A 23,256-nucleotide genomic window follows, 5' to 3' on the forward strand; every position below is an offset into this window, starting at 1 on the left:
GAGGGAAACCTATGTCTATCCCTTGGGCCGTCAGTCTGGGAAGGCATTCCTGGGCACAGGCCAATAGCTTTTCCCCCGAGCCAGGGCTGAATCCTTTGGGCTTTATCACCGATATAACATCTCTATGACCATAAGTTCCTTCTTAGTCTTCTTCCCCCTCGGGTCACAAGCCCACAGCCTCCAAAATCAACCCAGGCAGAAACCATCCATTGCTCCACAAGGGTTTGTGCCCTGTCTCCAAGGAATCTCAGGTGACAGAAAAGTTCATCCCAGTTCACACAAGAACAGAACTTGAGTATTGGCAACACCCAAGGCCTAAATGTGGCCTATGGAACCCTGTTCATCTGGTTCCTCAAAGTCCTATGAATCACCCTGGGCTCCATGGGACAAAGCCACATGTAACACAAAAAATAAGAGATCCAGAGACTGATATTGGGGTTCAAACTTCAAGCTGAAGATTAGAAAAGCAAAGAAGGGGGTCACTAGCTCTTACCACTACTTCAGGCTGAAAGGGCTGATTCTACTGCCTATCCTCAGCGTGGCTGGAGAATCCTAAGACTGAATGTCTTCCTCTCCTCAGTGTGGATGGAGAATAAATGCTGATACTGACTACTGAAGACCCTGCTGCTCCTATCTTTTATACCCCTCTAGTGCTGGGATTAAAGTCATGTGATGCCAGGTGCTGAGATATATCACCACAGCCACATGTGTTGAGGCCCCCTCCACATGCCCTATGGACTATGCAAACCTAGCAAAATGAGCATTTCCTTATTTGCCTTTCTTGTTCACTTCTCCCTCAGACTACCCTGCTGGCTTTGAGCAGGTCTTTATCACTTAACAGTCCCCACCACATCCCAGGTCTCTCTGCTCCTCGCTGCTCGGCTCCATACCTGGGGAGACGATGCAGATGGCCATGAGAAGGACATGTTCCTCCTCATGTAAGTTCAGCTTCTTCAGCCCCACCTGGAACTTTATGAGGGGCTCGATCAGCTCCAGGGTGTGCCCAGCTGTGAAGGAGAACAGCCGGCATGAGAGTAGAAGCACCCACCCTACCTGAATCCATTACTGGGCATTCCCCTAGCCCTTCTCTCCCCATTGCTGCCCAGTCTCCTTCCATGCGCCTGGTCACAACCCCAAGAGTCCAGAGGCTAGAAAGCCAGAGTCTGGGAGCTGGAGGAAACAGATGAGGAGTCCAACTGCACCTTTGGTGACATCAGTGACATCATACTTGTAGTCCTGGCTGCCACAGTCCCAGGACATGTCATCCATGGTGAAAGACTGATTGGAGCGCAACATGATAACCTCAATGGCACTTGACTTGAGCAGTACAATCTGGTCATCAGAGGTGAGATCCCTGGTGGAGAAGGCAGGGAGGGGGAGGTCAGGTAAGCAGTAAAAATCTTCAAGTCACAGGCACTTGTTTAGTGTTTGGACAGGGTTATCCTGAAACGCAAGAAAATGTGTCTGGGGGAGAAGAAACCAAGGCTTTTCCAGGAGTACAGTGACTGATAGCAGAGGCTACTGTGGACAGGAAGAAAGGACATCCAAAGAAAGCTCAACCAGAGTCTACAGGACACCTGTTGGGTCCTTGAGTTCATTCCTGTTTCCACTAGGACTTCTATGGCTCAGAGCTCCATCGTTTTTGTTCTTGGTGCATGTGTATGCGTAAAGACCAGAGGCTGATGTCCAATGTCTTCCGTTGAACGCTGTGTCTGGAGATTGGGTTACTTGCTGAACCCAGAGCTTGCCTTTCAGCTTGACTGCCGGGCTACTGAGCTACAGGGATCTATTTGCCCCTCTACCCTAGCACTGGAGTTACAGATCCATATGGCCTCATCTGGCTTTTACATGTATGTTGGGGATCTGAACTCAGGGCTTCATGCTTGCAAAAGAGGCAACTGAGCTCCTGAGCTGTCTCCACAGCTGTGGTGGTTTGAATGAGACTGGCCCTCGTAGGCTCATGTATTTGAATGCTTAGTTATTAGAGATTGGAGTTGTTTGGGAAAGATTAGAGGGTTTGGCCTTGCTGGAGTAAGTGTGGTCATGTTAGAGGAAGTGTATCACTGGGGGTGGGCTTTGAGGTTTAAAGAGCCCAAATCAGGTTCAGTGGTTCTCTCTCTGCCTGCCACCTGTGGATCAGGATGTAAAGCTCTCAGCTACTGCCATGCCTGCCTGCTTCGCGCCATGATGATCATGGACTAACCCTCTGAAGCTGTAAGCAAGTCCCCAGTTAGATGCAAGCATTGCCTTGGTCAAGGAGTCTCTTCGCAGCCACTAAGACATGGCCCTCTCGACGGTTTGTGCAACAGCCTCCTACTGGAATCTCAGAGTCTCAAGGCTCTCATTCATCTTTCCCATTGCTGCTACAGGGCAATGTCATTCTTGTGCCCAAGATCCTCCCTAGGATCAAACACTCCGAGATCAAGCCCAGACTCCACAATTTGGCTCTGCTTGGACTTTCCAGGCCTCTTTCCCATTGCAAACGCCACCACCCCTCCACTCTTGCAACATGGAGCCGCTCTGCATTCAATTTTGATGCACTCCTACACATCATACCTTTGAGGAGGTACAGTTTCAGCTAGGAACAAATCTTTCTTTTATTTTTTATTACATGAATTTATCTTGTGTGCACATGGAGAGTGTGTGTGTGTGTGTGTGTGTGTGTGTGTGTGTGTGTGTGTGTGTGTGTGTGTGTGTGCATGAGCTACAGTGCATGGGTGGAGGTCAAAGGACAACTTGGGAGAGTCTCTTCTCTCCTTCTACCATGTGGGTCCTATGGATTGAACTTACATTTCTGGTTGACAACAAGAGCATTTGCTTTCTGAACCATCTCACCAGGTTCAGAAACACCTCCCACCCCACCGGCTGTCCTGGAACTCACTCTGTAGACCAGGCTGGCCTCAAACTCACAGAGATCCGCTTGCCTCTGCCTCCCAAGTGCTGGGATTAAAGGCGTGTGCCACTGCCCAGCTCAAAAACATCTTCTAATGTTCCATCACACCTTTCTGGTCTCAAAACCAAGTGTGATCTTCCTCGGAGTCCCTACTCACTCCGAGCAGTCTGGCCAAATCGGTAGAGTTGGTTTTCTCTGTCACCAGTGTATATTGAGGGTGTTCACCTTTTACCCTTCCCTGCCTGTGCTTGCCTCTGCCTCTGTTTTGTGTTCTGGACTCTGGAGTTCTACGTAGCCCAGGCTGGCTGGAGTTTTTTCTGCCTCCTCAGAGCTGGGATTACCACTCCCAGCTCTAAGTTTTGTTTATAAGTTACTTGAGAGCCAACACCATCTCTCAATTGCGTTATTGTTTCCCACAGAATGATCATGGAACCCTGGGCACAAGAGGATCAATAAACAAGTTGGTGTGACAAGAGGCCAATCATTGCAGTCTTCTGAGTCAAGAGCTGGGCTTGTCTGAGCAGCGGCAGGGAGAAGCAGTTGATAGGCCAGCTTGCTTCTGGCTTTCCCTTCTTTCTTTTCCTGACTATCTAGATTCCTCTGTAGGAGACTTCTGTAGACAGGCTAAAATGTTTTCTGAAACACTTTAGTATGTAAGTGCAGGAAATGGACGATACATGGTGGGAAGCGAAAGGCTTCCACGGTTAGGCGGCTAGCCAAGGACCAGGACGGAGAAACTGCACAGGTACTCCACTGGGAAGTTCCCCTGGAGACTGTGTGGCCAGTTCCTCTTCAGCATGCTTGATGAATGGATGTCGCATGGCGGCTGCAGATTTCTCCAAGAGCCAAGTTCACAGCCCCTGGAACCAACTGTGAAACTTAGTTAGCTCCTGCATCAATAGCCACCTCTTCTATTGAGTGATAACCAATAGGACCAGAGAAAACCAATGTTCTAGCGGCACACAGAACCACCAGATGTCTCTAGTAGCTGTGAGACTCCTTACCATAGCTAATTGAATGTTTTTATCTTAAAGTTTTATTTACTGTTATTGTTATTGTGTGTGGTGGTGGTGCATGTGCGCTATGGCATATTCGTGGAGGTCAGGGGACAATTTTGGAAAATCAGTTTTCTCTCTCTTCCTCTCCCATGGATTCTGGGAAATTTGAACTCAGACATCAGACTTGGGTTGGCAGGCACCCTTACCTGCTGAGCCATCTCACCAGTCCTGTATTTTTTTTTTTCAAGACAGGTTTCTTTATAGCTTTGGAGCCTGTCCTGGAACTCGTTTTGTAGACCAGGCTGGCTTTGAACTCACAGAGATCTGCCTGTCTCTGTCTCCCGAGTGCTGGGATTGAAGGTGTGTGCCACCAACGCCCGGCTTTTTTTTTTTTTTTTAAGAGAACTATTGTGTCCTATTATCTTTTTATATGCAATAATAAATTTAACAATATGGCATCTAAATGCTTCTAAGTATAAATACTCAATGCATGTTAAAAAAGAAAAAACTAGCCAGGCATTGGTGGCACACGCCTTTAATCCCAGCACTCGGGAGGCAGAGTCAGGCGGATCTCTGTGAGTTCCAGGCCAGCCTGGTCTACCAAGTGAGTTCCAGGACAGGCTCCAAAATACAGAGAAACCCTGTCTCAAAACAAAAACAAACAAACAAACAAACAAAAAAACAAACAAAAACAAAAAGAAAAACACTAACCAGCTGTAGTGATTCATGCTTATGATAACATTCAGGAGGCTGAAGTAGGGGAGATTATCCTGAGTTTGAGTCCAGCCTGGGCTACACAGTTAAGTTTCAGACCACTCTGAACTTCAAAGTGAGACCTGGTGTCAAAAACAAATGAATGCTAGCACGGATTTCATTTGAGTTTTAGCTCACTCTCATTAGGAATTACAGAAAAAGTATAAAATCATATAAATTTTTTTTAAAACCAGCTTCTTTCTCAGTAAGCAGTGTAATGTTGTATCACAGCACTATACAAGACAGCTTGGTCACTTCTCATTCTTGCTATTCCTTGTGACTGTGAGGAAGGTCTTTGCTCTATTCAGAATAGATGTCTAGAAGTAAGTAGTCAGGCTGGCTGCTATGAAAGGCGGATTTCAATAGGATCGGTGTTTACTATAATCCAGACACACTATTGCTGTGGGGAAACCTATAACGATCCCACATTACACCCACAGGGGGGAAATGCAGGGACTTTCTAAGCATGGTTCCCAGGAAACTGTGAAGGGGTTTGTTCTGCTAAAGCAAGTATCAGCTCAATGCTTGATCAAGTGACATCTCTCCCAGCCTACCACCAGTCACTATTAACATCTGTGACCACTTCAGCACACCTGAGGTGTGCCTTGGAACTAAGGTGCTGTCTGGCTAGCCTTTCCCTGCCTGCCTTCCCACGGTGTGGTACCTCCAGCAGGTTTTCTGCAGAGTTCTTATCTATTGGCAGCCATTGTTTACATGCCTATCTCTTCTATCAGACACAGAGTCCCTGGAGGCCGGAGATGGTGTCCTAATCAACTTCCATCCCTCACAGTTCAGACAAGAAAGCTGCTGGGTGGAAGGGTACATGCTTGTGCAGGAGAGGGTGAGGGAAGCCTCTAGGGCCTGTGACTGGAGGTGTCCCTGGAGATGTAGGTGGCAGCAAGGCTGCCGGTGTTTATAACTCATGAAGCGGAGCTTGAGCAGCTGTGGCCTTGTAGCCTACTTCACTGGGTACAGCAGCCCGGACATGCTCAGCCTGTGTATCCATGGCTGCTCCTGGCCATCTAGAAGCTGCTCTTGACCCTACCTCCTCCATGCACTTTTTTTGCAGCACAAAGAGGTTTGTGGGTGATCTGGAGCAGAGGAGGGAGAGTAGGTAGGAGGAGGGAGCAGAGCCAAGGGCACACTACTGTGCTGTGCACACCCAGAAGAACCCAGGAACTCCTGCCCTGCGTTGGTTCCATGCCCATGCAGGAGTGGCATCCCAGCCCCAGTCCCCTCACCCACACAGACATCTCATCCTGCCTTCTCCACCTGTCTGCCTCGCCTTCGAGCAGCAAGATCAAAGCTGCCAGGGAGGCAACTACTGTTCTCAGAAAAATGTAACCCCTTAGTGTGGCAACCACAGACCCAGGGAGCTGCCGGGCTGGCTCCTGTCCAGGTGCGGCACCCCTCTGTCTGGTCAGGGTACCCACGTTAGTGTACTTCCAGAGCTCTGGCCAAGACCTGGCCCATTCTTCTTGAAAATAATCAGCTGAGATGTCTCAGGTCATGCTGAAGAAAGAGAAGCCAACCCAAGGTTGTTCAGCATCAATGTAGCCTGTTTTGCCCAAGTCCTGGGTGGCTTCCATGTCTGCTCATGTATATTGCACTTTAACCATGACTACAGGACTAGGCTAGTGAACCCTGTGGGGAAATGGGGCTCCAAAGGAAAGGAAGGAGTCGACTGTCTCAGCCTTGGAGAGAGAAACGGAAGACAGAGTAAATAGTAAGAGCTAAATAATAATGAGATATGAGGGTTGGGGGGCAGAAGCTGGGGCACTCGGGAGGAGGCAGTGCTGGGTGGTCGGGATTAGTGATGTTTTTCCAGCCTCTACTTCTTCCAAACACCAAACTTTAGCATATTGGTGGGAGGGGGGTTTCTCAGAAGCTACCTGTCCAACCCTGCCCCCCATCATAGTGAGGAAAGATGCTAATGGAGGAGACTCCTCAGACTCAGGTGGGAGCCAGCTGGACTCCAGTACCTTGGAGTGTTTTGTTTTGTTTCTAGTTGTTTACACAAAATAAAACTTGAGAAGGCACAGAGCTTACAAATAGCAGTGTGCAGCATGATAGAAGGAGGTGGAATTTATACTAAACAAAATGTGTTGCCAGTTCCATGGCTAGGCTCTGAGGGTGAAGCAGGCCTCACTCCACACAGGAGACTCTGTGTGCCCACCTGGCTGACAGAACGGCCCTTGGCCCTATCGCCACAGCTGAATGTGCAGTGAGGTCCAGGGGTGGGCTGGGGGGGCGTGGTCTCAACACTGTCCTGTTTCTCTTCTACATGTTAGTCACATGATTCTATCGAGTTCGTGAGATGTATAAGGCAACACATAGGCTGTCTCCTGGCAGAAACCAACTGGGAGGTGCTGCGTTAGCTCTGTGAACCACCAGTGCTGAGAGGTTTGAGAGGATGGTGTGGTAATTTCAACAATAACTAATTCCTCCTTCACAGTGAAAAGTTGGCAAAACCACGAAAAATGCCTCATGTTAGCATCTATCCAAAGGCGGCCAACGTTAAGTCACCAGCAGCTCCCAGGACTAAGCAGGGAACCCTAGTTCCAGCATATGGAAACAGTTTGGCCTTAGCTATTGCTACCACGGGAAGGGACGATGACAACATTGCTTTGTGTTAACTTGACTTCTTGACCATGTTATAGACAGATTTTATGGAAATGTACCCAGTGAACTTTTGGAAACAATGAAGAGATTGGATGTAGGTCTAATCATATTTCAATATATATATATATATATGTATATATATATATATACATATATATATTGACACTACTGTATTGTTTTAAGAATATTTAGTACTGCATGTATATAAGTAACATACATGCCTGTATATACATATACACATGTGGTGTGTATATGTTCAAATGTGTATAAATATATGTGTAAGCATACATGTGGAGGCCAGAGATTGACCATGGACATCCTCCTTGATCCCTCATCACTTTATATATTGAGGAAAGTTCTTCCTAGGTCCTAGAGCTGGTTGATGTGACTAGTCCAGGTAGCCAACTTGCCCTGGGGATCCCCTCTGCCTCCAAATGCTGGGGTTATAGGACTACCACACTAGTCTGGATTTCTTTTAAACCTTTATTTTTATTTTATATGTATGGGCATTTTGCCTGTGAATATGTCTGCATACAACATGCATGCAGTACTTGTAGAGGCCAGAAGAGAGTATTAGACGCCCTGAATGAAACTGGAGTTACAGACAGTTGTGGGCTACCATGTAAGTGCTGGGAATGGAACTTGGGTCCTATGGAAGAGCAGCCAGTGCTCTTAACTGCTGAGCTAGCTCTCCGCCCTGGCCTGGATTTCTTATGTGGGTACTAAGGATATGAATTCTGGTCTTAACATTTGTACAACTGCTCTTAACCACTGAGCTATCTCTCCAACTCCATATGCAATTATTAAAGCAAATTTAGACATGAGTGAGCAAAATCTGCTTGAACGAGTTTGTAAGGCAAAACACTTCCCCTAGAAGAACTCTTTATCTCCACCTATTTTTGGAAAGAAGGGCTTATGATTAGGAGATGGTATTTTGATACAGATTTGGGTGAGGAATGGACAGGTCATGTATGCCAGGGAAACTGCCCCAGTTTTCTAGGATTCCTGAATTATTTCACAAGTCCAGAAGTCCTATATGCTCTCCTCATTGTCACTTCACCCTGGCCTCAGAATTGGGTGTGCAGGAACCTTGTAGGTTGAATCTAAATGGATGACGTGAGAACTAGTTTCAAGGCAGCAGTGGGAGCCAGCTGCAGGTAGCTAGGGCTCCTTGATCTGGTTCTGATGCCCTAAAAGGATCCTAGCTGGTCATGAAACCTCAGTAGGATGTCATTTCATCACCCAGAAAGTGAGCAGCAGAGCTGCTCTCAGAAGTCTCTCAAAATAATACTGGGCAGCTACATGTGCTAAAGGACAGTCCTGGACTGGCCCAGAGGTCCTGGTGTAAGCCCTCTGGGATGAGCCTGAGGCTGTCATTGGGGGAAGCCAGATATTGTCTAGTACCACATAGGATCCTGACAGTTTCCCAGCACACCACAAGAGCTTCTTACCTGAATCCTGGTATCATCTTGGCAAAGCCGATGACCTTTTGGATGCTATAGCTGACCAGGTCCGCTAAGTGTGGCAACATGGAGAGCTGGGACAGATCCAGGCTCACCAAAGGGTCATCAGAGTCCTCTTCATTCAGATCCAGGTTGGAAAAATTGGATGGTTCCATCATGTCTGGGGAAGATGACGAAAGAGAGGGAACTACTTAGGGACACCCCGGCCAGGCCCTCCTGTGAGGACCTGAGGCAAAGTCACCTCATAGTGACTGCTTTCTCCCAGAGTCCCTCTTCCTACCCAGGCTCCCTCTGGGTCTCTCCCCATCTCTTATTTTAGCTCTTTGAGGCAGTAAATCCAAGAAGCCAGAGATAGTCTGGAAAAAAGTCCTTTTTATCTATAATTTTGCAAAGCATGCAGTCTTCCTAATAACTCAATTAAAACCATGTTTGGGACCCCTCAACCCAGGGGCAAAAGCTGACTTCCTTAACCCATGGGGCAAAAAGCTCACTTCCTACAAGGTAGAGAATATTTACATTTTCCAACTACACACTGAAGACAAATATAAAATGGATGCTGGCATTTGTAAAGACTGAAGCATTGAAGAGAGTCTTACGCAGGTAAAGGTGCTGCAGATGTGTGGCTATGCAGGTCATCTAAAAAACTACTTGAAACCAGGAGTGAAAAGCCTTCAGTTGCTGAGTGTGGTCATGTGCTCCTGTAATACCAGCTCTCAAGAGGTGAAGACAAGAGGATGGAACCCCAGGAGAGAGAGATCTTATCATTATGTGTGTAGTGATCCCACTTCCACGGATTCATTATAAGAAAAAAATTGGATTAAGTATAAATATTTATCAGGAGAAACACTAAAAAAAACTGGGAAGCAATATAGATATCCAACAATAGGGGATTTTGATATTTCTTTTTTTTTTTTAAAATAAAATGAAAAAAGAGAAGGGCCACGAATCATCAGGCTACATAACACAATTCCATTTCTGAAGGGAATCAGAAAGACATATCAAGGGGTTAACAGTAATTTCCTTTGAACATTAGGATCAAAGATTATATTATGCAACAAAATGTATTCACCTACATTTTCTAAATAGCTATGGTGAATGTGTATTACTTCTGTATAACAATTTTTAATTAACATCATTTTACCTTTCTGAGTTTGTAAACATACTATGTGAATACACATTGGTGGGTATAAGGATCTTGGACCAATGAACTTATGAAAAGTTTAAAATTCCCCAGCACCCAGAAGGCAAGTGATCTCCTATGAGTTCCAGGCCAGCCTGGTCTCCAGGACAGCCAATGTTATATAGTAACACCCTATCGCAAAATAAAATAAAGAGGGGCTAGAGAGATGGCTCAGTGGTTAATAGCATTGGCTATCCTTGCAGAGGACCCGGGTTCAATTCCCAGCACCCACATAGCAGCTCACAACTGTCTGTGACTCTAGTTCCAGGGGATCTGGCATCCTCACACCATTGCACATGAAATAAAACTGGTTTTAAAAAAAAGAAAAATTTAAAAATAAACAAATAAAATAAAGAATAATAGAATCACCTAATGGGCATACATGATTACAAAAAGCTGAAGTACTGTTTGTCCATAGCTAGGACAATGACTACATCATCTATGGAAAGCAGAATGAATACTGGCTGGAGGGGGATCCCAGTGAGGGGAGGGAAGGGAGTGCCAGTCACAGCCATGCCCAGCGCTTTTCTTTCGTGTTTGACCACTTCCCTCTCTTCATTTCTGGTAGGTAGGCACTGTCTGCGCAGTTATCTCAGTCCACTTGGCACTAGCACCCAGTTTCAATCCATCCAGAGGTGTGCCAGAGTCCTAAGTGAAGGTCAAGACTGTGGTTACCCAGAATGTGCACACATGTGTGAGGCGGGCAGGGAGAGGGGGGTCCCATCCCCACCTTCTTCCAGGTCCTGAGAGGAGGACACCAGAACTGGTGAGAGATAGAGCAAGAAGGAAGGACGAGGCAGGATGATGAAGATGTACATGTAAGAGAACCCAAAGCAGAAAAGCACAAACTCAGAAGTTGAAGGCGACAGGTTGTCCAAGGCGATGGTGCTCAGTCCCCCCAGTACTCAGGCCATAGGGCCCTTGGCATCATAGGTCATCTTCCCACATCAGTTTCACCTTCCAAAGAGTCCAGGACCAACACCTTGAGCAGTGAGTGACCTCCAGGTCATTCCAGGGAAGAAGTTAAGGACAGAGCTTAGCTCAGAGGCTGAGCCTGGACCCAGAGGGCCCATCTGTGCAGCCAGAAGCCCAGCTTGGTCTCTTCCCAGCACACATCTTTCACAAGCCAGCCCTCTTTCCATGAAAGAAGGGCTGTATCCCACACACCGTATGCAAATAGGAGATTTCTGTCCCTTCCCTATAGCCTAAGAGCGAGTGGAGGTGGACACTTTCCCCCCAGTTTGCTTGGGTGAAGGGCTCCTTACCCAGTGACGTTGTGTACAGATCGGAGCTGGAGGAGGAGGAATCCCCGGAGAAGCTGAGTGTGGGCCCTGCAGGATAGCTCCTTTCACTCCCATCCATACGAACTGGAGGCTGGAAGGCAAAGATGGGTTCTCAGAGGTCCCTATTTGGGGGCTATTCTCCTGCCTCTGAGAACAAAGGTTTCAGGGAAGGTCTGCAAGGGGAACGGCTCACAGGGGACAGCATGGCCTCCATATCTTCCCAGCTCCTCCCTGACCCTCCATCCGGGCTCCCCATGCCTAGGCTATATCTGATTCTCAAGCCCTGGGCCAGCAGACATACCCTGAAATCCCTGAAGTCAGCATAGGTGGGGTCATAGGTCTTGTGGTGGGCATCCAGCAGGATGGCTATAATGCGCTGCTGTTCCTCGGATAGCTTGGGCCTCAGACTGTCCTTCAAGGCTTCTTCCTCCTTTCGCTTCATGATCATCTCCCTCTTACGCTGCACCTCCTCATCTGTTAGGATGACTGTGGGGGCAAGAAAGCAAGTCCTGAGGGATGGCCCCAAATCCCTCCCTCCGGGAGTGCTTCCTCCACAACAAAAGGACTGGCATGGGAGGGGCTAGTCAGTTCCTTACACGGTGGGGGCGGGGTGGAGGGGGGAAGCAGGGCAGAGGGGAGCTCCGTGGGACCTAGCCACCATGTTATGTTAGCTCCCACGCCATGAAATGGAGGAAACTGGGTTTTCTACAGTGAAAAGGCAGGTGTATGAGTGAGAAGTAGAAATTTGTCTGGCAATCGGAAGTCGAGATTCTCAAGGACAAGTTGTGGGACCTGGGGGGGGGGAGGGGGCGGGAAATGGCAGAGTTTCCGGGCTTTTTCTTGCTCATAAAAAGCGAGCAGTTTGAGCCGGGTGTTGGTGGCACACGCCTTTAATCCCAGCACTTGGGAGGCAGAGGCAGGCAGATCTCTGTGAGTTCGAGGCCAGCCTGGTCTACAGAGTGAGTGCCAGGATAGGCTCTAAAGCTACACAGAGAAACTCTGTCTCGAAAAAACAAAAACAAAAAACAAAACAAAAAAAAAGTGATTAGTTTGGAGCATATGGTCTCTTCCAAGGTGTCCTTATTGAAGAGGAGGGGAAGGGAGGAAGAGAAGGAAGACTAAGAGGAAAAACACCCCCAAAGACTACCTGTTTTGAGAACTGGATGTGTGCCTGGCACAAAGCTACATGTTATTCCTGGCCCATACCTCATGGTCCATGACCCTGTGGCCTTCCCTGTGTTAGAAGCTAGGCAATGCTAAGAAGACCCCCTCAAAGCAGCCATTTCCACATTCTCATTTCCTGATGTGGAACTCAGCCGTCTGGCCCACTCTAAACAACACGGAGAGTCTTTGTACCCTGGCTTCTCTGCATAACAGCATCTCTGTCTTTCAGTTTGACTAAGCTTGGAGCTTCTGTTCAAGGAATGTTTTGTGCCCTCTTGGAATCCCTGAAAACTTGAGCCTCATAGCCTGGGTATGGGCAGCACTCCTTCCGGTTGACAGTAGATAACTAGTCATGAGAGATCCTTTGTCACCTGTAGGCTGGTACAGGGGCTTCTGCAGGGGCGCCTGCCACCCTGTGCTGGGGTAGCTGCCTGCACGGACAGGTGGGAGCAGGGATGCCTGGCACAGCAGCCAGGCAAACAGACCGCCTGGCCAGAGCTTGCAGAGCCTGATGTTAGGAGTGGGCACTAGGGCCCTCAGCTTGTAGCAACTTGCTCTGTGCTCAAGCTGCCAGGGCATCTGCCCACAGAAGTGTGGAGTTTCACAAGAGCAGGGGAAGGAACCAGAACCAGAGAGTAAATGGGTTCTGGGCTTCAAGAACCGTCCACTGACCCCAGCCCATCATGGAGGAGGAGGAAGAGAAGGTGGAGGAGAGAAATCAATGGAATCAATGGGGGCTAAAGAAGTACTTATGGTATGCAGGAGTGAAGAGTCAAAGCCACAGGCATTTGAGAAAGTCTTTGAGAAAGTAAGATGGTGCCTTCTTCCCACAACCAAGGTACACAGCCCAAAGAACAGTGCTGGAAGGATGCCACGCCCAGGTGGCTGACTCATCTGCCCAAAGAGATGCCAACCCTCCTCCCACAGAGGGTGTCTGCTCAACCCCTAGGAGGTCAGGTGGGGTTGGGGGAAAAGGTGCCAGGAGCATCCCAAGGAAAGGAAGGGCCGAAGGTCATGGCCTGTGGAACCATGGTCAGGTGTTCAGTCTCTCCTGTCCATGTGGAGGGTGGGTAGAGTGAGAGATGGGAGCTCCAGAGGCAGGGCTCTTCCTGTCCCACTGTGGGCGTCTGCAGGCATGTTGATCAATCAGCCCGGCAGATTTTGGTAGCCCTCCCAGGATTCTGTGATGTTATTCTCCTACTTAGAAACTTCTGCATCTTTCCTGCTTGCCAGGACCAAATTGAAGTCAAGGCCTTTCATAATCTGGTTTAACTCTTTCCAACCTTGTTTCTCAGCATCCTTGGACACAGCTTCTGTTCTAGGCATGTTGGCATTGCTGTTAGTCTATTCTTTCCTAAGTGGCCAGCTTTTTGCCCATTTCCCATGAAGCCTTTCTTGATTGCCCTGATCTGCTCGGGCTCTTGTTCCCACTCCTCCTGCAGGGTTAGTGTTTACCACCCACATTAGCACCCGAGTCTTCCACTCTTTGAGACTCATAGCTGCTACAGACTTTAATAAATGTTGACAGAGAAACTTAAGAAATTCAAGTCTGGGGCTGGAGAAATGGCTCAGTGGTTAAGATCACTGGCTGTTCTTCCAGAGGACCTGGGTTCAATTCCCCTCACCCATATGGCAGCTTATAACTGTCTGTATCTACAGTTCTTGGGGATCTGACACCTTCATGCCAATGCACATAAAATAAAGTTAAATATATTATTTTTTTAAAAAAAGAAATTCAAGGCCTCCTTTCCTAGAACATAGGATGCCTAAGGACGAGGGTTGCAAATCTTGTTTGTGTCCCCTTACAGAGGTTAGTGGGGGGAGGGTCCTGCCATGCAACTTGCCACGTTGTGTGACACCAGCTATCAAGTGTGTCTACCATGTAAGTAATTTTCACGGTCATTGAGAACTGCACTGGGCTGTCTGCACTCTGCAGTGTCAGGAATAGCCCTCATAGCATGCAGGCTCACTGTGTAACCCATCAAAGCTGACCTCTTTAAGTAATTGTGATTGAAACACTTCCAAGACAGACTGATCTGTAAGGGACTACCTGAACAACAGTAAGCTTTTCTCAGATGATGCCTTCAAACTCTGCAGGCTGAGGGATAACTCCAGAGTTGTACACTTTGGGGTCTTTGTGTGATTTGGCACAGCTTCTGTAGACACCTCTGCTAAGTTATGTGTTACATGTTGGCTCTGTTTATTGCCTCTAGAGGTATGGCTTTCTTTCTCTTTTAAATGTACCTTATTTTTTAATTTTAGGAGTGTTTTGCCTGCATCGCGTACCATATGTATGCCTGCTGCCTGTAAAGGCCAGAAGAGGGCATCAGATCACCTGGAACTGGAGTTACAGATGGTTGTGAGCTGCCTTGTGGGTGCTAGAAATCAGACCCAGATCCTCTGGAAGAGCAGTCAGTGCTCTTATCCACTGAGCCACGGTTCCAGCCCCATGTGACGTTTTGTTGTTTTGTTTTGATAGGGTCTCATTATGTATCTCTGGCTATCTTAGAACTTACTACGTGGACCAGGCTGGTCTCAAACTCAGGGATCCATCTGCTTCTGCCTCCCAAGTGTTGGGTAAGTGCCACCACATCAGGCTTTAAGATTACTTTTGATCTTTTGGGACCTAGAATTTCTGGTAATCAAGTTTGGCACCATATGAAGGTAGGAATAACGGTGACTTACTTTTTTTTTTATGTACCAAGCATTGTTATAAGTACCTTTTAGGTCAGGCTGTGGTGGCACATGCCTTTAACCCCAGTGCTCCGGAGTTAGAGGCAGGAGGATCTCTGTGAGTTTGAGGCCAGCCTGGTCTACAAAGCAAGTTCCAGGAAAGCCAGAGCTGTTACACAGAGAAACCCTGTCTCGAAAAACCAAAAATAAAGAGGGCCTTTTGCACATTAGCTCACTATAACAATCCTTTAAGGTAAATATCTTCATAAAAGAAGAAAATGGGGCCCAGAGAGGTTGTGTAGCTTGCTCAGGGTAACACAGCTAGCCATAGTAGAGTCAACATTCAGACTTGGGCAGTCTGGTTCTGGAACTAATGATCATGCCCACAAGTCCATCTCCCTCTGATTATGTCAAGCTGTATGTAACTGCTCAGTGGGAGTCTCTCTCAGACATGAAGTCCTGACACAAACAGTCTTGAGTAAAGCTAAAGAGTGTGAACAACTAAGGGAACAAAGTTTGTCAGTGATTTACTTGAAGAAGACAATAAAGATTCAAAATTAACTTCAGAGACAAGCGGCATGATTTAGTGGGAAAAGCCACAGTCAGTAGAGTGCTTGCTTGCCAAGTCCGGCCACTTGAGCTCAATACTTGGAACCCACCTTGTGGAAGGAGAGAACTGACTCCCACAAGTTGTCCTCTAACCTCTACATGTGTGCTATGACACATGCCCCAGCTTAAATAAGTAAACAAATAATTTAAAGTTCAAAGTTAACCTTTAACACCTTTCTTCCCAACCACTTGCGTTGAACAGCAGCCAGGCCTCTCTGCCTGGGGATGACTAGTGAAATCTGAGACTCTGGTTCCTATCCAGAGCTTCCAGGAAGCAATACTGAATAGGGACCTTGTTCACACCTTCACATACACTGTGTGATCTGTGAAATAGTTAGCTTAAAGGGCTTAGTAACCTCGTGGGAATTTCAAAAATAATTTTCTTGGTGAGTTGATACTTAGATGCTACTACTACTGGCCGGAAGATGCTCTTTTGAAGTGAAGCCAGTGACCTAGTAACAGGGTCCTGGGGAACTCCGCAATGGATGAGACTGAACATCAGTAGTTGGTTTAGGCAAGCCGGTACAGCCTCCACTTCCTTGCAAATCCCTTGGGGGACACGAAATAGCTTTGCATAAGTTATTTGCATGTAAAATGTTTCCTGTCCAACAATGTCTAGACTCGAGTTGGAAAGTGAAGATGTGCAAACGTGAACAGTTTTAAATGTGACTATGTTACTCGTGACCTCAGAACACCAAGAGAGAGGACATAACTTTTCCCCACAAATGAATGACTCAGACAATATCAGAGTTAGGCTAAGCTTACTAATCTCTATAGACTGATGAGAATCTAGAGATAATAGCATGTGGAAAGCTGATATTCATTTAACACGTTTACCGAGCACCTCCTATGTCCCCGGTGCCATGCAAACATAAGGAAACTGGGGAAGAAAGACACACACATGAAAATATTAAAGTTACAACAAGGGGGTGGTTCTGGGCAGGACAGATTTAGCAAGATGCAAGAACTCAACTCCATAGTCAAGACCCTGAAGCAGAGGGCTGAGGCCACCCTGAGTTTGCATAGCAAGACTCTATCTCAAAAGCAAAAAGAATAAGAAACAAACTTCAAATAAGAACTGTCTTGGATTTGAAGACAGAGGAAAGGAGTCTCAAGAGGGACAAAGCTCTCTTTAGTCTATCCCTTGGGGTTCCAGGCAGAGTGTGGGGATGGAACAAGTGCTGACTTGCTGCGAGTGCCTATGGGGTTTCCCTAGATGGAGCCCATAGGCCAGGCCTAGGGCAGAATAGACACATATATCATGTTAGCTCAGAGGCATAACAAGTTAATTTTCTTGACTTTTCTTAGCTGCTAAAAAAAAGTAGTATTCACATGCTTAGGGGTTCTGAGAATTTAAGAGGAAACTATGTGCTCTAGATGCAGTATTTGGCACCCCCAGCAGATTGTCAGCAACCACTGGTTCCTGTCAACTTTTCATAAGCCTCCCCTTCCCCTACTTTCCTATGAAGGACCAGATTCCTGCTCTAGCTGGAAGGAAGACTGAGTAGTTCCTAGTCTCTCCTAGCAGTTTGAAAATAGTGAGATATTTGATTGTCTCTGGACACACAGAGGGTGGGGAGCTAGATGGGTGGGGTGGGTGGTAGTGGTGGGTGGTGGTGGTGGGGAACAGACAGACAAAAGCCATTGTAGGGGGTTGGCTCTGGAGGGTTCTAAGCCAGGGACTTTAAGCCTGGATGTGCAAAGCTGGGTGACCCAAGACAGGAGTTGCATCTCTTGGGAACAAGCTTCCTTCCAGAGCAGTGAGAGCTGGTTCCATTCTTGTTGGTTCCATCCCTCTCTGCTGGGAGCACCAGGATGTAGGCAAGACAAGGCATGTGTGAGATGCCATGGACGACCAAGATGAGATCTAAGATGCTTTGGAGGAGGCCATCCACTTCTGGCTGGCTGGCACCATTGTGTGATAGCATGTATGGGGGGTGTCTTAATTCAGCATTTGGGGGTTGGTTTGCTCCTGTGGGGCTCCTGCGGGTGTCAAGAAAGCGACCTGAATTGAGTTGTAGTCCCAGATCACCACCAGCTTGCTTTTTGGATCTTGGTTCTGATGTTTTGTCCTTTCTGGGTCTGAGAAGATCTTCAAGTGTTAGCAATTGCATCTTAGTGAACCCCAACAATGGAACCCAGAGCCATTCTTGGATGGCAGAAACCTTAGGACACTATGGAAGCTTCTCCAAAGAGGTATCCTGTTCCACAGAGGCAGGGCACTTCTGTGTGCTCACTTGAGCACAAGGCACAGAACAGGCCCCATTAAGAATGTCTGAGAACACCTAGCCAGCCTTGGTTCTCCGCCTCTCACTCTCCAGTATAAACACAGGAGGTGGGGTGGGGCAGTGACTAGGTTGCAGCCATGGCATGTCCAGACCTGCACGTTCCTGTGGTATGAACAGCAACCTAGGTCTGGAAACTCCTTCCAGGGCTGCCAATGTTGCTGGCAGCTGGGATCAGGACTGAGGCGCCTCAGTGAAGGCCCTAGAAGGAGGGCCAAGGTGACTCTTTGCTAGTGCTTTGCGAGACAGCGCATTTTATTTCCCTCTCATCCTGAGTCCTGCTCTATGACTTCCATCTGCTCCTGACATGTCTTCCTAGTTTTTCCTCTCTTCCTCTTTCCTCACATTGCCACAGCCAAAAGGGCTTCACAGGGTGACTGCAGGCCCACAGCTTAGCAAGGCACGGACCCTGTCCTAGAGCCAGGGTTTGGGGTCTGGGTGTAAATGCTGACAGCAGTGTGCAAAGGGAACAAGGGCTTCTGTGGGGACCAGTGCCCGTGCTCCAGCCCATGTGGCCCAGATGAGCCCTTCCCCAGTATCTGCTGAATTCTATGGGTTCTCTCTTTAAACACAGCTCCTTGAAATATCCCAAATTGCAGCCACAACAGCGTTGCTTCACCCATACCCTTTCCCCTGGTCCAGGATCTTTGGGGCTACACAGTAGGTAGAGGCAGACCTCAGTGGAGAAACCTGAATGACAGTGACCACGGCCATTTTGTGACTGCAGGTTAGCCCCCACTCCCACCTGTCTCCTGGGCACTCACATTCCTTCATCATGCCGATGTCCACACAGCGTTTGAGCCGGCAGGCCTGGCAGTGGCGACGGTTGTCCTTGGTGATTCGGCAGTCTCCATTGAAGGGACAGGTGAACAGTGCCTTCCGCTTCATGCTCCGCCTGCCAAGAGGGCACAATTCTGCACTGAGTCATTGGCCTTCTGGACACTTAGCCCAGCCTAAGCACAGCCTTCAGGGACCATAACTATGGAGACCTGGCTACAAGGCCCCTAGATGTCTATTTTTCCATTCCATTGAGCCAGTCTCAGTGACTCTGAGCCCTGCCCCGAGGTAGGTATACTAACTAAAGACTAGCAGTTCACATTCATTGGAATATGGGGATTAAGATAACCACAATCCTCAGCAACCAGACTGACTTGGCCCATGGATGGGGAAAAGACACCAGAGTGAGGCTCCCTAGCCACTACAAATAGTCACAGACTCTTGGGTCCACTCAGAGGACCTTGGTATGACTGCCTCACTTAATAGATGGGGTCCCTGAGGTTAGGAACTATTCAGTAAGAAATTAAGGCTTCAGATCTGAGAGTCGCAGGGGTCCAGGACTCAGCTTCTAGCTCCTTGGATGGCTTTCAATCTTAGAAACTCAAAGTGCTCAATAAAGTTGAGCCCTCAGCCAGACTCAGACTCAGCATAGCTCAAGGCCAGATGGGCCCAGGATGAAGGGCCATCTGTTGGCTTTGAACTTTGGCTTTGGTACCCTCCATTGATGACGTTTCATACTCAAGAGGGCAACACTGGGACTGTAATGACAGTAGGTAGTGCCAGGCTGTTAGGGGTGGTATGGCCCTAAGTTTAGGCCACTCCATCTGTCCTGTGAACATTCAGGAAGAGACTGAGTGGTGAGCCAGTGTCCACCTTTGTGGGGACAAAAAGCTTTCAGCTTTTGCCTTTATACCTCAACTACAGGGAGAGTACTTTCCTACTGGACAGCAAAATACAAAAGCAATTTGGGAGCCATCAGGGTTACCCAGGAATGAGATCATCATAGCCACATTGGTCTATTCTAGGATAGGAGCCATGTGTCCCTCCCTTCCTCCTTCCTCTCCTTCCTGCCTTGGTTGAGGCTTCACCTGTTACCACAAATGCCCACGACTCTCTAAACCTACTCAAAGACCAGATGTTTCTAATTCAGAGCAAATTCTCATTTCCTTTTTGTTCACAACCAGGCATTTAGTTCCAGGTCTTAGTGGGGCCGCTCCCTTCTCCGCCCACCGTCTTGTCTAGCTTAGAAGTCCTTGCTGTGAACCCTCCATGTGGACCATTGCAAATCCTCAACCAGCACCTGGCGGGGCAGAGAGCTCCCCAAACACTAGGCAGAATATCCAGAGCCCTTCAAAGGCCTGCTTGTAATTCCTCAGGCTCTAGGGTCTTTCTGGCCTATGACCTATGACTGAGGGACTGTCTTAGTTCCTTTTCCTGCCACTATGATAGAATAACGTGACAAAAACAATGTCAGAAAGGGTTTGTTTCAGCTCGCAGTTCCAGATTACATTTCATCAGAACAGGGAGCTCCTAGAGGCAGGAAGTTGAAGGAACTGGTCATATCACATCCATCCCTGAGTGCTGTAACAGTTTTCAAAATGCAAGAAGTGGTCTGTAAATTTGTGAAGCTTTTAAATCATAATTATTAAAGTATGGTACCCAGCTCTTCCTGAGCTTCTTTAAATATGTAGCCAGGGAAAAGGAATGGTGTCTGGGAAGACAAACTTTTGACTTCATGCTCTAGGAAGGACAGCAAGCTCACTGGCTGGTCACCACTGGCTGGTCACTGGCTGCCTTATTCTCAGAACCAGGAGCAGGTCTGGAACTGGCCTGTTGGGTCTGTCTTTTTAATATGGATGTTAGCCGGACCATAGGCCCTGCTGGCTTGGAGACCAATTTATTCTGTCCTCCCACACTCTAAGGGCACTTCAACTTGTGTTTGCCATCTAGCGTCTGCCCACAAGGAGTCAGGGCAGCCATACTGCCCAGTCCTGGCCCCGTGCTTTGTCCTAAAGCCCCACACCCTACTCTGCCTTCCTCCCAAAGCTAATTGCCTATGAGTTAGTTTGGTTTTGAGAAACAAGAGCCTTCCCATTCCGAAGGAGCCCAGTGCCTCTCTCTGCTGTTTCTGAGTCTGAACCCTGTCATTCTCTGGCTGACTGGCAATTATATCCCAGTTCAGGAAGGGGACCAGGGGTGGTGCAACTAGGCTAAATATAGAGGCAGTTACTAGAAAGCCAGGGGTTATAGAGGACATTGAGCAGTTCTCATGCCAGAGACCAATTCATCAAAACATGAAAGAGACAAGGAGTTCACAAAACCATCAAGTGCCAGGGGCTAGGGCCTCAGGCTGGCAAGTGGGTGACTTCTGCCAGGAGCATGGTATCAGGTGCTCTCTGAGTTCTGTCTGTGGTGAAGTTTTAGAGATCTCAGTGGCTGGGCAGGACACAGAAACTGCATGGAGTCCTAGATAGGGGAGATCAGTGTGAGATCATGGACATGTTACCTAGGTTGATAGTTGTGATCACTTCATAGTATGGGGTGTGTTGTGAAAAAGAGATAGAGAGATGATAGAGACTGATGATTGAGATAGATAGATGATAGATAGATAACAATCATAGAGACAGACGAAAGAGATAGATGATTGAGATGGATAAGAGATAGATAGATAGATAGATAGACAGATAGACAGACAGATAGCATTGTGTACCTTAAATACAGACCAGTTTTCTTTGTCAAACACAGCCCAGTAAAGCTGGAGCAAAGGTGACGTCTCAATGTCACTTGACAATGACATTTGTAGCAATACCAATGGGTTCTCAGCAGATGCTCTACAAAACTCTAAGGAAGGTTAACACTGGTCGAGACCACAGCACTGCTTTCTGGCGGGCATGGACCCTAAATGCCTAGGCTATGGATTTATCCTGTGGGTAGATCAGGAGTGTGAAAAACCAAGCTGACGTCCATTATAGAGGGTAGGTTCATTACATCCTAGGACTTCCACATGCTATATGACCAGGGAAAGTCAGGGGGAACAGTCAGAAAGTGGAATGGGCTCTCGAAGATAAAGATACAGATGAATGATGGTGGTAGTGTCATCCATTTACATGTGTACTCATGTGCATGCACATACACTGACATGACCACACACACACACACACAGACACACATACACACATACACACACACACACACACACACACACACACACACAGACACACAGACACACACATACACACACATACACACACATACACATTCACACACATACACACACACAGACACACATACACACATACACACACACACACACACACAGACACACACATACACACATATACACACACACACACATTCACACACATACACACACACAGAGACAGACACACAGACACAAATACACACACATACACACACACACACACAGAGAGAGGGGGGGTTCATACAAAGAATTCAAAAGTGAGTAGAAGGAACTGATTGTATTAATCTCTCCCAGGAAGAAATGAGGGCTGGGAAGTGGGTCGAATAGGAGACGACTTGGATTTTGTTTATATATTCCTTTGAACTGTTTGCTTTTTGGGTTGTTTTTGTTGTTGTTTTTTGAGGTTGTTTTGTTTTGTTTTGTTTTGAGACAGGGTCTTAAGTAGCCTAGACTAGCTTCAAACCTGCTTTGTAGCTGAGGTCTGCCTCGAACTTCTGATCTGCCTCCATCTCCCAAGTGCTACAGTGACAAGTGTGTGTCACTACATTCAACAAACTGGTGTTTTAGAAAACACGTTTAGTAATAATTTTAAAAGCATCTATCCAACACAATTATTTAAAACTAAAAATTAAATACTGTCTTTGGTTTGGTTGATCTATTAGGGTTTAATATTAATATATGCAACCTTGGTCAGTTAGTTAACCTCCCATGCCTCAGTTTCCACATCTTAAAAATGGAAGCAACAGGCAGGGTTGTTGTTTAGAGGGAAAGAGAACATGACCAGGTAGAGGGGAAAGAGAGAAGCTGCCAGGGAGAGGCAGTAGGAGGGAATGCTGAGGGAGACTGAAGGCTGTCAATTTCACCTGTTTCCATGAGACCCTGAGGCTCTGGAAGCTGACATCATGCCTCACACTCACTCTTTAGGTGCCCAGCCTAGGATTCAGCAGACACAAGAGGGCCAAAGCATTGCTGCATTGTATGCTGTTGTCCCTGAAGTTCAGAGCTACAGCCATGACAGTCACCATAGACAGTTCCAAGGATCTTTGACTGATGTCTAGAAGGCCTCCAGAGACCATTGGCTCAGCCTTCCTTTTTCATCTGATGTTTAATTCTTTCTATCCTGAGACTTTTCCCCCAGAGGCCCCTCCTAACACATACTCACACACATCCAAGTCAACGCAGTACAGAGAGGAAATGATTATCTGTCCTTAGAAAACGAGACATTTCAAGAGAACAATGTCAGCTGCTATCACCAAGCGCCTGCCACACCAGCATTTCATTTATCTCCAACTCTTATTCTTTTTGAGGGATACATACTACCTTTATTCTACAAGCAATTCCAGGAGGCGTAGTG

The 23,256-nt window shown here is 47.4% G+C and overlaps 1 protein-coding gene across 1 annotated transcript in view; it reads right to left on the reverse strand.

The window, feature by feature from the left end:
• The window catches only part of Vdr (vitamin D receptor), a 53,590-nt gene that overhangs the window by 3,695 nt on the left and 26,639 nt on the right, over positions 1-23,256 (reverse strand). Inside the window, exons 4-9 of the mRNA XM_027396425.2 lie at positions 18,688-18,818; positions 11,494-11,678; positions 11,175-11,283; positions 8,718-8,889; positions 1,203-1,354; positions 891-1,007 (exon numbers count right to left, since the gene is read on the reverse strand). Coding sequence (XP_027252226.1) covers positions 891-1,007; positions 1,203-1,354; positions 8,718-8,889; positions 11,175-11,283; positions 11,494-11,678; positions 18,688-18,818 — 866 coding nt within the window. The remainder of the gene's footprint in view (positions 1-890; positions 1,008-1,202; positions 1,355-8,717; positions 8,890-11,174; positions 11,284-11,493; positions 11,679-18,687; positions 18,819-23,256) is intronic.

Source organism: Cricetulus griseus, chromosome 2 (assembly GCF_003668045.3).
Source record: "Cricetulus griseus strain 17A/GY chromosome 2, alternate assembly CriGri-PICRH-1.0, whole genome shotgun sequence".
Lineage (NCBI taxonomy): Eukaryota > Metazoa > Chordata > Mammalia > Rodentia > Cricetidae > Cricetulus > Cricetulus griseus.